Source organism: Pavona decussata, unplaced genomic scaffold (assembly GCF_977016875.1).
Source record: "Pavona decussata unplaced genomic scaffold, jaPavDecu1.1 SCAFFOLD_164, whole genome shotgun sequence".
Taxonomy (NCBI): domain Eukaryota; kingdom Metazoa; phylum Cnidaria; class Anthozoa; order Scleractinia; family Agariciidae; genus Pavona; species Pavona decussata.
Genome location: NW_028145575.1, coordinates 1075140 through 1092089, shown reverse-complemented (window position 1 = coordinate 1092089; position 16950 = coordinate 1075140). Strand labels below are relative to the sequence as shown.

At 36.9% G+C, this 16950-nt stretch overlaps 2 protein-coding genes across 2 annotated transcripts; both read right to left on the bottom strand.

The window, feature by feature from the left end:
• Positions 1-4503: 4503 nt before the first annotated feature.
• LOC146464397 (adenosine receptor A3-like) lies at positions 4504-6483 on the bottom strand. Its single transcript, XM_085129871.1, has one exon. It carries the CDS (start codon positions 6170-6172, stop codon positions 5219-5221), a length of 954 nt encoding a protein of 317 aa, XP_084985997.1. The 5' UTR covers positions 6173-6483; the 3' UTR covers positions 4504-5218.
• Positions 6484-13622: 7139 nt separating this feature from the next.
• Positions 13623-16387, bottom strand: LOC146464396 (melanocortin receptor 4-like). The gene has a single exon (XM_085129843.1). It carries the CDS (start codon positions 15887-15889, stop codon positions 14951-14953), a length of 939 nt encoding a protein of 312 aa, XP_084985969.1. The 5' UTR covers positions 15890-16387; the 3' UTR covers positions 13623-14950.
• Between the last annotated feature and the right edge of the window lie 563 nt (positions 16388-16950).

Genomic DNA, 16950 nt, shown 5'->3' with positions numbered 1-16950 from the left:
CCCAAATTGAAAACCCAATTTCAAATTAATTTTGTGTTGGGGACTGTTCAATAATTATAATTATTGTTGTTAATAAGTTTATTGAGAAAAACAGAACTTATGGAATTACAGTCGAACCTTCGCTAACAGACACATCCCACAGGCGGACACTTGGTCATGTTGTCTGCTACTTACAAGCACTACATTTTTAACCTCCTATAAGCAGACACCTCTCTTAAGTGGGCACTTTTTCTTGTCCCAAGGGGGTCCACCTATAGGAGGCTTCACTGTAGAAGGACGGGTTAAGAGGACGTGGGGTGAGGGTTTAAACAAAAGTGATAATAAATCATCTTTAAGGTTGCCCAACTACAAAATATAGAAGCCCGATGTACTGATCATGGCAATAAAACAACTGTCAGCAGCAATGCCAAAACAAAACAACTTTATTTTAGAATAAAATGGAACACATTCTTCCAACAAGAGAGTCACAAGAACAACAAATCGGCAAAATGGTTAGGATGTTGTTTCTGTATTCGCACATAATGTAACGGTCTTTCAAAAGGGAAATTTGTGCAAGCTAAAACAGTTGATCTGTTTGGCTTCTTTAGCTGAAAACTTAAATTGCCGAACATTTTAGGGAACGGAAAGTTATTCCCCTGAACTTACGAGCTGCTGTTGGGTTGACGAAAATGCAAGCTGGTCTTTTTTCTTCACTTTTAACGACGCGTTTTTCTCCCCGAAAACAACAGTGCCATTTAGGTTTTAAGTCATTGTTGCGAGAGTTTAAGGTGATCTTTTGGTAAAGAAAACGCTTGTTTTCCTTCACAATGTAATCCGAATTTCTTAGGCGGGTGATGTTTTTCCGAACAGATATTTCCGCGCCGAAACGGGCCATTAGGTGCTCCTGGTGCAAGGGAACTTCGTTCAGTTGACCACAAATAAATTTTGCTTTCCCATAACAGCCCAAAAAACCCGACAAGAATCACAGTGTGAACCAGTATAAAGTACAGTTGTGAATAAATACTGTATATTTAAGGACAAGACGCAAGTTTATATATTTTTCTGGTTATCAACAACTATCAAATCTCCTTCATAGAAATTAAGAATCAACCTAATTAAGAACCTAGTTACCCTAAATTGCCAATAACTATCCCAATTTACAAGAACGTTTTTTGCCAGACTAAAAAAACTGTCGGTTCTTACACTCGGGCTTTTACTGTAATGAACTTAGGATGTATGCGCATCTGTGATTGGTTGAAACCTGTGTTGTTATAACAACAAAAATACGGTCAATTGTCATCTGGTTCACGGTTTCTCAAAAAGGTAGTAAACATGCCTCAGGTTTTCTGCAGTGAGAAAATAGATAAAATGCATTATTAAATTAATTATTAAATTATTATTAATTATTAGATTATAAATAGAAAAACACCTGGCTTGAAATTTACGAGAACAGAAACCAAGAACATATTGACTGACCCGCCAAGGAAAAGTAAAGATGTTATGACTACACTTTGCGAAATCACCCATAAAACGTTGGTCACTTCATTGCTATAGCTATATCCGTAGCCTTGCTGACAGCAAGGCAAGAGAACTTCAACAAGACGGTTTACAGTCAAACAAACCATGTTCTGCTGCCCGGCCTAAACATTTGATCACGCTAGTTGTGTTCGTTCACTTTGTTGTTTTCATTAATACTTTAATTATAATAATGGACAGTAACCGATGTCAGAAATTACAAGATACGCTACTACAATACAATAATTCTACTTACATAATACTTACAACAATATTAATATTACTTACATAAAACGATACAAAAAAAACTTACCAACAGTGGCTCCAGCAGCGTGAGAATATTCTAGCTTTAACATATATATTATAAACTCGGAAACCATACAGTGATCATACACTAACACACTGTTCTGTCGCACTTTGTAATAATCATCGCACTTTGTAATAGCTGTCGCACTTTGTAATAAAACTGTCGCACTTTGTAATACCTGTCACACTTTGTAATAACACTTGTCGCACTTTGTAATAAAATAGCTGTCACACTTTGTAATAACAAGTTGTCGCACTTTGTAATAAATTAAGCTGTCACACTTTGTAATAACAAATTGTCGCACTTTGTAACAAGCTTTTAAATTACTTTTGAATAGGATGTCCTGTGGAAAATAAGTGAATTAACTGATCACCCAGGACACAAACACGTTCTTCTTTGATATTTTACTTTGCATGCTGAACTGAGGGTATGAAAAAGAAACGCGTTCTCCTTCACGCTTTCTCCTCGCAATTTTTATTTTGGAGATCACACAGCTTGCTTAGCAATGATGGAATGCAATAAGTGAACAGAGGGGAGATAACTCTTGATTAAAATGAAAAGATGCTCGAGAGGGTTGAGTCAAAGGGTTTGTAAGGGAGATAAAGACTTCTGTATATGAGTTTTTTGGAGGGAACGAGGGGGGGAGGGGAGTCACAGGAATGAAACATGAAAACAATGAACATGAAAAAAAAAAGTTTTGATAATAAAGGCCTTTACAGTCATTTCCTTGTAAAGTTCCTTTTATCTGAAACTCTGCCTTTTGTTTGCAAAGCGAAGCTTTTTCAAGAAGGAGAAATTATATTCATTTACTATCCATATTCTAGCGAAAAAATCAAAAGTAGCAAGTTGTTGAAATCTGCTTTATCACAACCCATCTAGAATAGAATCACCCAGCTTGAAAGGAAAAACAGTTCCTTAAACTGAGGAGAGAGAAACATTCTGTTTGTTCAGTTGTTTATGAAGTTTTTGAAAACAACTAGTTAATTCCGTTTCATGTTATAGTTCGTTGTTGTTTATTTAAGGTTGAAAAAACAATTTTGATATTACTCTGATTCAATGCACTAGTACTAATATCACATAAACTGATTACGCTATGATGGTTGCTGTTGCATGTTCTGGCTTACGTTAAGCTATGCAATTTTTTAAATTAAAATACGATACTATTTCACAATTATTCTATTCAATTATAGTCAACGGTACCTTCTTAGAAGACTCCCAGTCAAAGCCTTTATTTCCGGATCGTACCATTTTGTACAGCTGTTCTCAATACCAGCAAAATGTACCCTCTGCTCTTTTACTGATACAGCATGTCCCTGCAAGTTGCTTTTCATTTTCCTCCTCTCTTAAACTCCACGGAAAAAAGCCTTTTTTTTATTTTCATCCGCAGGAGATGCCAGTATATTTCAAATTCGAATCTTTATTTCAGTTCTTTTAAAGACCCCATGATAACTACCTTTCTTAATACCTGAATTAAGCTATCATTTACAATTAAACTAGTACCTAGCAATGGAGCGGCTTAACAAAACCGATTTTTAAAATTCATCATTTGTGGTGACAAAGTGTTTCTGTCAAGATACATCGTGGTCAAGACAAATAACAATTGCGAGAAGCGTGGAGGAGAACGTGTTTCTTTTTCATACCCTCAGTTTAGTATGCAAAGTAAAATATCAAAGAAGAACGTATTTGTGCCCTGGGTGATCAGTTAATTAAATTTTTTTCCACTGAACATCCTATTCAAAAGTAATTTAAAGGCTTATTACAAAGTGCGACAATTGGTTATTACAAAGTGTGACAGCTTAATTTATTACAAAGTGCGACAACTTGTTATTACAAAGTGTGACAGCTATTTTATTACAAAGTGCGACAAGTGTTATTACAAAGTGTGACAGGTATTACAAAGTGCGACAGGTATTACAAAGTGCGATGATTATTACAAAGTGCGACAGAACACACACCGCACGCGCACCCACATTGAGAATTGAGGGATGCGAAATCAGGTCGAGTATTCACAAGGTTTTCAACTTTCCGTTGTATCAAATGTCTTTTCTAGCCTGCGTAGTAGCGTCTCCGCGGGAATTTGGGCGTTTTCCGTTTTTTGACCGCGCAGAAGTTGGAACGAGAGAGTCCTTAATCGCTCTCGTCCCAGCTTCCGCGCGGTCAAAAAGCTATAAACACTCAAAATCCCACAGAAACGCTTGCTACTCAGGCTAAATATCCGCTGAAGTATATCACGTTGTCAACGTGAAATGCTTCTGATGTCTGTGAAAGAGTTCAGTTCGTAACATTTTGCAGTGTGTTTGGCATCTCAGTGAACCGATCTATTGGCTGATTAAGGTCTATAGTCACTACAGCTAGTATTTTTACATAATTGTAATCATACCTTTTACTGTTAGTCTACTTATCATATATTAGAGTTAGTCTATTACCTATTATTATTATTATTATTATTGTTATAATTAGTATTAGTATAAGCTACTATTATCATTTATCTACCTATATCGATTTTAAATATGCTTATTGTAATTAGTATTATCACGTTAAATTGTAAATTGTTTTTATGCGCGTTTGAGCATCTTACTATGTAACACGCGCAATAGAAGTAAATAAATATATATATTATTATTATTATTATTATTATTATTATTATTATTATTATTATTATTATTAAGTAAACAATAAGCACTCGACTCGAGTTGGTTGTTCTACTTTTTGCTGTGCTACACCGTGCTGACGAGAGCCAACCAGCTCGAAACAGCTGTTCACGGTTGCGGCATTCTGTTGATTCTCGGTTTGGTCTCTATCATGTCGCTGTCGTGTTAAGTTTTCTACGCAGTCCTATCAGCCTTGCAGAAATTTGAGTCTATTAGTATTGTGGGTAGTCAATCAAAAACACGGTGTCGTGGGGGATTATCCCGTTTAATTTTTGGTTAAATTTTCTATGTTCATATTTAATTACTTTGCTCATACATGAGTTGCTTCTAGATCACAAATGAGATGAAAACAAGTAAACTGTCAAAGAATTTGCATAAGGATTCACGCTAAAATACTATTTTACCAGGCTAAAAGGTTAAAAAAAAAAAATTAAGAAACCAAACGTTTTCGGCTAATTAAGTCATCTTACCTAAGACACAAAAGATGAACTTGAAAACGTCGGCGCTGAGCCTTTTCAAGTTGGTGTCCATTTTCATCATGGCCATCCGAAGCTAAAAACGTGTATGGATAGTTTTCGTGCATTAGTCTAGCCGTTTTAAAGTAAATTTGTACGTTAATTATTCAAATGCTATTGATTAACAAGTGTTCTATGGATTTTCAAAGTGTTACTAAAAACAAATCACATTTCTAATAAATCTAGTAGCTTCATCCCTGTGAGACTCGTTGTAAAACTTGCTTAGAGAAAACGTTTGCTGTTGTGATTCATCAGTTATGAGCAGCAAAAATATTCCTAATTGTCTGGTTCACTGCGTGTCTCACTTCCCGCATCTTCCAGCAGTAAAGAATTGGATTGAGCGTGGAGTTGAAGAAAACGAGTATTCCAGTAGCATTCCAAACACCAATAATCATTGGAGACAAGCCACGTCCTACGGTGACAGCAGTAGCAAAAGTGTATGGCAGATAACAAAGGAGCAAAATGGAATGTATCCAAAGTGCACTGGAAACTGTCTTTTCATAGCGCGTCATGTTTATCCCGGATGCACCAAAATTCTCTCCATGAAGATGCCTGTCGTGTATTTGTGCCCGATGAAGACGAAGGGTCAGATAAATTTTAGTGTAACAGCAAGTAGAGATACTTAAACAGAGCAGAATCCATCCGCAGGCCCCTAAAAAGAAGAAATGCTTGTTCCACAAACAAGTTAAGGAAAAGGCAAAGTTTATAAACCACGAAACGACTAGGAACAATCGCATTCGTGATAAAGTAACAACCTGCCTGTATCTTAATCTCAACAACAGAGCCAGGAGTCTATCCACGCTTATTGCAGTCAGCACACTGATAGATTCCCCACACAAGGTAATGCTTGTCACGTACGCGAGGGCTTCAGTTATTCCACAGATGTGCCAGTTTCTCTTTGAGACCGCCACGAGATAGACAACATATACCGGTTGGGAAATAAGACCAACGCAGAGGTCTGTGAACGATAGACAGCGAAACAGAAGTTTGGATGGCGGATGAAGGGACGAATCTTTCTGAAGAGTGATGAGAATCAAGGCATTTCCACACAGTGTAGACAGCGATAAAACCGCAAATATAGAAAGAAGGAAATTAGGATTAAACACGAACTTGGTCCATCCATTTTCCTCAATGCGTATCGCTTCAGAGCACAGAGACAAAACAATTGTCCCTCCATGGATTTTATGCCCGGTTGAGTTAATCATTTCAGAGCCGGCTTTTTCTTCACAATTAAATTCAACTTGTTTCTAAATATCCCGTTTGACCGAAAACTGAACGCAAAGCACGTAAAAATTGCAAATGTAATTACAGTGGCAAGATTTTATTCTTTTGCCGTTAAATTCGACGGTTATTGATTTAGATTGACGTAGAAGTTTTTTGTTTGTTTACACAGCATTGATAATGTAGAAATCCAAACGAACGAAAGTTATGAATTTCGCTTAATAAAGAAAAATAACCACTTTGAAACTCTATCAAAAATAAATAAGGAGATTCATTTAAACTGAACAGAAATATTTTGGGGGTCTATAGTTGTCGTAGTGTTTACTTAACAAGGTAAAAATTAAAAGTGGATGTAAAAGGACTTTTATGATGATAAGGAATGAAATAAATACATTTAGATAATACGTATTATCGTCACCGGATGAAAGGTATATTAAAATTTATTTTATTGATGCAAATACGCTACACCTCATTGCAATGAGGTTGTCATACGTTCATCCTAGAATTTTTTAAAATAGATCTGAAAAGCAGTTTTGCACTACGGTATAATAACAGATTGGGGACTTCTCTTAACGTTAATCTGCGCATGGAATTTTTTCTTTTTGGCAGTCTTTTCACCATTCAGCAGTGGTTGTGAACAAGGAAGCGACTTATTCCCAGCATAAAGGACTCCATTTACTTGTGTTACAGAAGTTTGTTTTCATATCACTATAAAATTTTGAATAGCTGATTTTGCGATAGTTTGTCATCACATGTTTGCTTAAATAATTATTAAAACCAGGAATTAAGCTTGCGTTCCTAATTAATTCCTATTTGACTTTGGTCTTTTTGATTTGACAACGTCAGTTATTTCATAAGGCGTATGTCGGTGAGATTTCAATCAGCCAAAACGGAGCACGTATCAATTAGGAACTGTCATTCTAAGCGACGACAAGTTCAAAGTTTCAGTTCAACTTATTATGCTGGTGATGATCTTTTATATGAAATCTAGATTGCACACAATTCAAGTTTAACTGTTTTTCAGTTGTGTTAATTATCGCTGTTATGGTAATATCCGGATTGAACCAAAATATCGATTTTGCAAAACTTCCATCAAAGACCAACATTTTTGGTAAATTTTACGTCAATCCGACGCGAACAAGACAGCTGAAAAGCCGGTTAAAAAGTGAGGTATGGTCCCAAAAAACTGTACTCTAGTGAGCCACCTTTTAAACGTCCATGACATCGTAGCTTGGTCAACGAATGATGATGATACAATACAATAACTGATACAATACAATACTTTATTGACACTCCCCATGGGGATTTTTCAGTGACAATTTGCAATCATAATCAAGAAATAGAAGTTAAAAAACTGTTCATAAATAAATATTAAAAATGATGATGATGATTTTGGCTCCTGCGGGTTTGGCCTAATTTTGACTTCTTCAGTTTACTAACAAGTAAACCTGCATTATTTTAGATAAATCTCTGAAAAAAGAAATTTGAAGCGATCGAACCTCAAGACTATCGTAAGGAACGTCAAGACCTCAAAGGTGGTTCATTATAAAGTACCAAATGCAAACAACCGGAACGTTTTGAAGAAATAACCTATTTCTATTTGCCTAAACTACGTAAAAATCTGAAATCTACGTTAACAAGCTGGATACCCTCAGCATCGCCAATGGAAATAACGCAAACAAGGGTGCCAGTTAGTTTTAAAGGATTTTTCTTCGTCGGGTAGCTCATAAAGTTCACCAGGCTCGTCTTTCAAACTTTCTCTCGTCCCTATTTCGCCCGTGAAATCATTGTCTTGTCCCCGCTCTCTACTCTTGGGACTACGAGGATGGGTAAATTAGGGCCAGCTTGATTCATGAACATGACGTTAATTAACGATCTTTACTTATTCAGTTTCAGGCAGAAGTCAAAAGCTTTTACATAAAGATCGAGGATAGCCATTTACGAGTCCCAGCCTATAATTTCGACAGTATAATTTCACTTGCGTAAACTTAGCAAATGGAGGAAATTCTAAAGGAATCACTTTTCGCAGATTGAAAAGCTTTGTTCTAACAGCAGGTGTTAAAAGCACAGTGCCACCTAATATTTTATGTCCCTTTAAATGGCCAAAAAGCATGTTTGTATGGATGTAAACGTTAAAATAATTAAGGGGTCACTATTGTCAACAATGACCCTTCAAGCGTACAGAAACCAATATCATTCATCTTTGGCTATGGTTGACTGGGATAATTTAAAAAAAATGACCTGCGTTTTTTGGAAAAATTGCTGAAACTGATGATGGTTTATACTTCCTTGGAGAAATCATTCCATGTTTTCCTCTCGGTGTTATAAGAGTAATTTCATGTTAGAAAAGTCTGAGGTTCTTGGTAAAATATCTGAGCCGTTTTGAACACATATTAGCAGCAAAATGTCCTGGATAGTGCTCCTTACAGCCACGTATAGGTACGTGCCGAGGAATAGGGTATGATTTTTGAGGTTCTCGGTCCCTACGTAAGGTATTTTTTTAAACCTTTTGTTACGGTATTCCTGGTGTGGTCTTTAGATAGGGTAGCTAAATTGTATTATCTAATAATGAAGTGTGAAAACGCCCGCCTAATAGAATGTCATTTTCCGGGTTTGGGCCTAAAAAAGGGTATCAGTTTTCGCCTTCGCAGTCCTTAAAATAGTGTAAGGGTTCAAGAAACTTCGCGGCACACCCCTATCCAAAATTCGCGGGAGTACCCCCCCCCCCCCCCCCGGGTTACAGTAACACGTCTTCCTTCACGATTTTAAATAATAGAGGTGAGCTTGGCAATGCATCATGGTCCGTCTTTATGCGTCTATCGTCTATTTGACGAGGAATCTTTTGACAACGCTGCCAAAACTGATCACATGATGTAGATTTACGAGCCGCCGACTCTATTTATTTTAGTTGAAAATGATTTTTATTTTGTTTATATCTCTTGACAACGTTGTCAAAACTGACTGATGTAGACTTTACGAGCCAATGATTATATTTATTTTAGTTTAAGTTGATTTTATTTTAATGCATTATTCAAAGAATTAAAACACACTGTACAATAATTAAAACATCGTTCATTTAGATAACCCTTTCAACAACTATAATTTTTCTGCTGGTCTGGGCGGAGTTAACTTAATTACTTTTTTAAATGCGCAATTGAAATGCATCTTTTGATTTCGTGTTTTTTTTACTAATGAAGATTGAAGAAACGGAAAAAAGGTAGCTTCTTTAATATCCATGACAATCAAAGAGCAAATTCCTCATGGGATTTCTCGATTTTACCAGCCTTCAATCACTGTTCCGGGTTTAAAGTTTCCAAGTTAAAAGCCGACCATTTACGACTCAAATTAACAACCTATTTACAAGCCAAGCGAAGAATCTGATTTCGAAGGCAGAGACTCGAACCCAGATGACCAACTTTACTTCTCCTGAGAACCATTTATCTATGTGTTCGCAATTTATATTGAGGAGTACGGAGGAAAGTGGAGGATCCAAATTTGTGTTTAATCCTCACTTCTTTGTGCCTGTAAATGTGATTTTATCCGTTTCTTCACTGTTAGGAAACGTGTTGATTCTCATCGCTCTTCAGAAAGACTCATCCCTTCATTCGCCATCAAAACTTTTATTTCGATGTCTTTCGTTCACGGATCTCTGTGTAGGACTTATCGCTCAGCCACTGTTTATTGCTCATCTCACAACATTTACAAAGAAGATCTGGAGTATGTGCAAAATAACTGGAGGTCTTTCAATAATGGCAAGTGCTATTTTGTGTGGACAGTCTATCGCCACATTGACCGCAATAAGCATTGACAGACTTTTGGCCCTGTTGTTGAGGTTAAGATACCGGCAGGTTGTTACTTTAACACGCATGCGCCGATTTGTGATTATTTCATGGATGATAAACTTTATTTTTGTTAACGCCTATATTTGGAACAGGCATATCTTCTTTATATGGTGCGTGGGATGGATTTTGTTGTGTTTGAGTATCTCTACTTGTACTTATGCAAAAATTTACTTGACTCTACGTCATCAACAGGCACAAATTAAGGACCATCTTCATAAAAACAATAGTACATCCGGGATACACATGCAACGCTTCAAAAAGACAATTTCCAGTGCATTGTGGGTGCATTTGGCTTTGCTAGCTTGCTATATTCCTTACACTGTTGTAACTGCTCTAGGCGCAGTAAGTGGCATTTCTTCTTCTACTGCTACCGCCTGGAATGTTGCTGGAATACTGGTTTACTTCAACTCAACTCTTAACCCAGTGCTTTACTGTTGGAAGATAAGGGAAGTAAGACAAGCGGTGAAGGCTACAATTAGACAAGTTAACATATTTGCTTCTAATGAATGAAAAGGAAGAGTTTATGTTGGTACGAGGGGTGCGAAAACAGGTCCTATAAGTGCTAGCTTATTTTCTCTGATTCACCGTCGTTAAAGCAGTCTTGGGCACCCAATCAAGTGCAATTAAGGAGTTAAAGTACAGTCAAAACAAGGCAGCTCTGTCTTAAGCCAACTGTGGTCTCAAGAGACTCAGTGAAAGACCTTCCATGAAGTACTTTGACATGTGACGCTTTCGTATGGCAATCATGCCACTTTCATGGCCGTATGATGACAAAGAAATCGTCTATGTGATTTGTCTAATTAACAAGTGAGCACCATGGCATCTCAAAATCCTCCAATGAGTATATCCTTAGTATAGTTTCTGAACAATACACCGGTGTCCCTTGGACGTTTTGGTGTGGGCTCGAAGGGAGGGAAAACAGAGGCTTTGCTCGCAGAGTGCGCAACGATGTTATACTTACAGCATGTTCTCCATCCATTTTACCCTTACTTCTGGATTGTTTTATCGGTTCTTATTGTTGGTCAAGATCAACAATTATTTAAAAACGAGTACTAACAGATCTCCTTGACATCAAAGTAACTCTACTGGTAGACCATTGTGAATTCTCATCAAGAGAGAGCATGTTCCGCGAACATGCTTTAAACTCTTGAAGCTTTGAATTCCGGCCGATTGTAGAACTGACATTCTCAAACTCATTTTTAATTCATCAAGAGAAAACAAAGAAAATCACTGCCGTGACCGCTGTTTGGATATGTGATCCCAATTACCATAAAATTTTGCCAACTTTAGCCTTGAATTTCTCCAAGAATTATCGATCATTTGAGAAGCCATATCAAACACTCGAAAGTGTGTTTCATCAGATATCCAAACACCTCGAAGTTGTTTAAAAAAAAACTCGGCTGCGCCTTGTTTTTTCAACCTACCTCTCAGTGTTTGGATATCTGATGAAACACTCTTCCTCGTGTTTGATATATTACGTAAAGAATGAGATTTAAATTCGCGTATTATGCAACCATGGACATTTGGTCCTTAATTTTTTTTGTTAGATTTTTATTAATTTAAGACACACAATACAATATTTACAGTACTACGCACTACTTATAGTACTTACAAAGTTACAATGCTTACAGTGTTCGCAATATACTTACGTACAATATCTTACAATATCTCGCTATACTTATAATATTTACAGTGCTTACAACATTACACATACATTTAATAAAGGAAAAGAAGCCAAAAGATAGATAATTATATAATAAATAAATAAATAAATAAATAAATAGCTAAATATACTAAATGAAAGAAAAAAAGCGTTGAGGGAAGTTAAACAACTAAAGAGGAGGTCTTTGTAGCAAATATATATATATATATATATATAGAGAGAGAGAGAGAGAGAGAGAGAGAGAGAGAGAGAGAGAGAGAGAGAGAGAGAGAGAGAGAGAGAGAGAGAGAGAGAGAGAGAGAGAGAGAGAGAGGAAAGTTATATAAGATTCTCACTTTTCCATTGTAATTTTAGGTTCGTTAAAAACTGCAAAAAGCTAGGGTGTGACTCAAAATGAAAACAGATCCTCAGAAACGATGGTGATACCATAATATTATGGCATTACCTGCGATCATTGTTCGCTATTTGGCTGAGTCGTGTTGCAATGGGGAAAGGCTGAAAGAAGCCAATTACAACCAATAGAAGCACGGGAATACCGCTTCCTGTGTGAGTGTTCAGCGAACCAATCAGAATGCTCGTTTTTATCTGGGATCAGCCAAACATATAATAAAGGGTTACGCAGTATGCATTGCTCCCAGGGGACCAGTTTCCAGCATTTACGCTTCGACGGATCAATACTACCACGTTTTTATCAGTTGATTCCACAAAATGGTATCAAGCAGTTGCCTAATCATTGGTGAACAAGTTATGGTCGTTTTTATCGACAAAATAGGTAATCATAGCAACAGTATAACCTAATTTTAGCGCCAAGGGGTTGTAGCTCGAAAACAAGCTAGTTGATCCCCATTTTATTATGGAACTGTGGTCAGCATGTTGACAGAATGGTGACACAATTTTTTTTTTGCTAAAGGTTAAAAAAATTCGATAGAAGGGCCTAACCTGAGAACTGGTAGTTAAACGAGGGCTTTTGAAAATATATGCCGGTAGCCATTTACATACACATGCACGGTAAACACAGACAATAGAATTGACATTCTTAGTAGAAGCAATTTATACTAAAACAAATGACATCATCTCGGCAAATAATATTAGAGTTACGGATTTCATTTCTTAGTTGACAATTTTAAGGTTTGTTTAACTGGATAAATGAAGCACACCTAAGACATCCAAGGCAATGTTACGTTAGAATATTAAAAGAAAAAGAATGTTTGGATATTTGTTATTTGATGTTGTTCAGTGAAGGCAACATAAAACGCTTGTTTACATAGATTACCCAACGCAAATATTTTCTCCACCCAATGCTGTTCTGCTAACTTCAAATTTCCCCTTTTAAACCTTAATAAACCAGCGCAAGTTTTGGACCGTTTAAGCAACTTCGCGATGAACTTGCCCAGATATATATGCACCATGATCTTCAGCTCCGCTTATGGTTTATATCATGCACTTTTTTTCTTACTTAGCTTATAAGTGGAAAGGGCTTAGTGCTTATTTCGTGCGTCAATACAGTTATACTCTCCTCTTCCCCGAGGCCCGTTTGTTCGAAAGCCAATTAACGCTAATCCACGATTAAAAGTTAACCGACGTTCTCTTCTCGCTCGTTGAGAATGCTTTTAAGGCTAGTTTTAAGCTACTGGTAAAGAAAAGTTTAAGGCAAAACTGAGGGATTAAAATACTTTGGAAGAATTCGTATGGGTAAGTAAATAAACTCGAATCAAAGTTCACGTTAACCCAGGATTAACTTAATCGGACTTTGAACAACTGGGCCCCGGTCTATGGAGACTATTATAATCAGGAATCCCCCAAATACTAAAACCTGGCCTTTGTGAAGAGAAAGACTCTTCTTAAACAGTTCTTCCAAATATTGGCATATTTTCTTGTGGTTGCAAAATGTGAATAAAACAAAAATACTTGTCCCCCAATATCGCACAGTTCAAATCTTCCAATTAATTTTTTCCTTTGTTTTAGATTTTTATTAGCCTAAGACACACAATACAATATTTACAGTACTACGCACTACTTATAGTACTTACAAAGTTACAATACTTACAGGTTCGCAATACTTACAATATCCGGCTTACAATATCACGCTTGACTAATGATATTTACAGCGCTTACAACATTACACATACATTTAATAGAGGAAAAGAAGCCAAAAGATAGATAATTTTATAAGAAATAAATTAATAGCCAAATATGCTAAACAACTTAAGATGAGGTCTTTGTAGCAAATATATACATGTATATAGAGAAAGGAAAGTTATATAAGATTCTCACTTTTCCATTGTAATTTTAGGTTCGTTAAAAACAACAAAAAGGTAGGGTGTGATTCAGTCATTTTGCATGCATATAAATATTTTTTCGAGAAAAGAAGCAACAAATCTAGTTCGGGGCGCAGGTTTAGTTACACAGCGGGAGGGATTGTATAGTTTTGAAATAGGAATTGCTCGTTCGTCAAATTTATTTGTGCATTTTCTGATCCATTGAACTGGGATAATACTTCTTGATAGAACTTAATGCTTACGGGGCATTCCAAAAAAAATTTGTTCCAATGAATCAGCGTTTTGACACTGTAAGCAGGTATCTTCATTTGTTTAAATCTCTTAAGTTCTTCATTAGTTACTAAGATTCTATGGAAAAATTTAAAGGCAAATTCTCTTAGCTTATTGTTAATGGAGATTTTATAGATGTTTTTAAATAATTTACTCGAATGGTGGGTTAGATCAAAACCCCGCTTAGACCAAGACTTCACAGCTGTAGGTTCTGTTATAACCCGGCTTTTTTACTGGAAAAACTTGTAGTAGTCTTTGCAACGCATTTTAGTCAGTAAGATTGTCTTGTTATCAGAGAGATGAAATATATCGCGTTCCTAAAGAATACTTCTGACAGGTATAACATTCTCAATAGCATCTTTGGGATGGCTGCAATAAGTTGAAAATATTGCAAGTAATTTAAACATTGTATTTAAGTTGGAACTTTTCTAGAGATAAAAATTTTCCATTTTCATCAAGCAGGTCACTTACGAAGAATATTCCCCGTTCAAAAAGATTTCGCCAAAAAAATAGACGTATTCTCTATTTGTTATATGTTTGTTATTCCAAAGAATAAATTCACTTTTATACATATTCGTGTAACTACTACGTAGTTCATTAAAATAATCTAGCATCTCACGGTAGAATAGTGGTAGATTTTTATCTAAGTCTACTTAATGCAACCCTTTTTGTATACGTTTCTTAAGAAATAAACTTCGCGATTTTTAACTAGACATTACATAATGTGTCTTTCACGCGATATCTCACTTCCTTTATTCGCCAGCAGTATAGCGCAGGATTCAGCGTTGAGTTCAGGTAAATAAACGTCGCCATGAACGCCTCAACTATCAGAAGAGAAGGTGTCACAACACCAAAAGTTGTGGCAACTTTAACTGTGGCGTACGGCATGTAACAGGCGATCAGCGCAAGGTGGATCCACAATGCCGCAGACACGGACTGCCTATATCGTTTCACAGCAAATAAGGGAGGTATCTGATTAGGCTGCCGATTATGACATCCATCCTGTACTTTGTTCTTCTCGCAGCGAAGAGTAAGGAATATTTTGGCGTAAGACGTCGATGACACCACCACGGAAAAAACTGTGGATACGCAAGTGATTCCAAAGAAAACGCGAACACTCCATAAAAACGACACGCCAATGCAAAGGCTTGATGACCACATCATAATCAGCAAGATACGGACTCGTGTCAGGGTTACAACATTCCTGTATCTCATTCCCTTCAGCAGCACAAGCAGTCTGTCCACACTTATTGCAGTCACTGTCCAGAGAGACAGAGTGCATAAGGTAACCGTAGGGATGTAGCCAGATTTTTCGGTGAACTGACAAAGATCCCAACGCTTCTGAGCTATGGACATCAAATGGAGACAGAACAATGGCTGGGCAACGAGGCCAACTAACAGATCCGTAAACGCTAGATTCAGAAACAGAAGCTTTGTTGGCCCATTGATGGACTTTGCATTTCGGAGGGCGATCACAATAACCAGGTTTCCCAAAAAGGCAGTGAGCGAGAGGGGAATGTTTATAGAAGAGGATACCCAGCTTGAAGTAGAGGCAAACTCTGGGGTCTTCTGGTAAATCGTCCTCACACGCGAGCAAGTGGAATATTGAACTATTTCAAGACCAGGGTTTTCAATCGTATGGTTCATAATGACTCCAGTCTTCACATTGAACAGTCAAGAATCTCAGTGTTTTGTGATATAACAGACTGATCAGCGCATGCAATTATTTAAACCCGGATACCCCGGAAATTATACAATGATATGATACCAGTATTGGTCCGACCGGTTAGCAAGTTCCATTTTTGATGGCCAGTTCAATATTTTTGTCAGTTGCCGAAAAGGCGAAAAATAAATTAAAGTAAATAATCAAAGCCGCCGCCGTTTTCCCTCAAGGTTGTCAGGCCTGTTGGCTTTTCCATTTATTAGTGTTATTATGCTAACTAAACTTCTTAGGATACATTATCATAGATTATTTCGTCCCCAGCAAAACCTAGTCTTAAATTAAAGCAATGAAATATTTCACATTTCACCAAGGCAATGCCTCGTCCACATAGTTTAAGATCAGATTGCTTTTTATTTCGCTTGGTAGATATTTGACTAATATTGGGGAAAATGAGGCATCAACACTGAAATTACACCTGTTGAACGGGCCATTAAGGAAATAGCACCATACAGGAAGTAATAGTGCTAGTGCAATTAGGTAAAATCCATTTCTGCCATCGATCGTCCTTCGTATTCTTGTGATACGGCTTTCTTTTGTTTTATGCAGATGTCATAAACTCATTAGCGGCAATGATAAGGGTATTGATGCCACCAGTTGTCGTGAAACTTAAAATTGGGTATATTGAGCCTTGCACGAAAATCCATTTCTGCCATCGATCGTCCTTTGTATTCTTGTGATACGGCTTTTTTTTTTATGCAGATGTCATAAACTCATTAGCGGCAATGATAAGGGTATCGATGCCACCCTTTGCCGTGAAACTTAAAATTGGGTATATTGAGCCTCGCACGAAAATCCATTTCTGCCATCGATCTTCCTTCGTATTCTTGTGATACGGCTTCTTTTTTATGCACATGTCATAAACTCATTAGCAGCAATGATAGGGGTATTGATGCCACCAGTTGCCGTGAAACTAAAAATATCGATGACCATTCTGCACAACTCAAAAACGCTAAGAACTCAAAAAGCTATTCATAGATTAAAAGGT

What these genes read in the sequence shown, in the direction of transcription:
- LOC146464397 (XM_085129871.1), bottom strand. Translation starts at nt 6,172, where the DNA reads ATGATTAACTCAACCGGGCATAAAATCCATGGAGGGACAATTGTTTTG.
- LOC146464396 (XM_085129843.1), bottom strand. Translation starts at nt 15,889, where the DNA reads ATGAACCATACGATTGAAAACCCTGGTCTTGAAATAGTTCAATATTCC.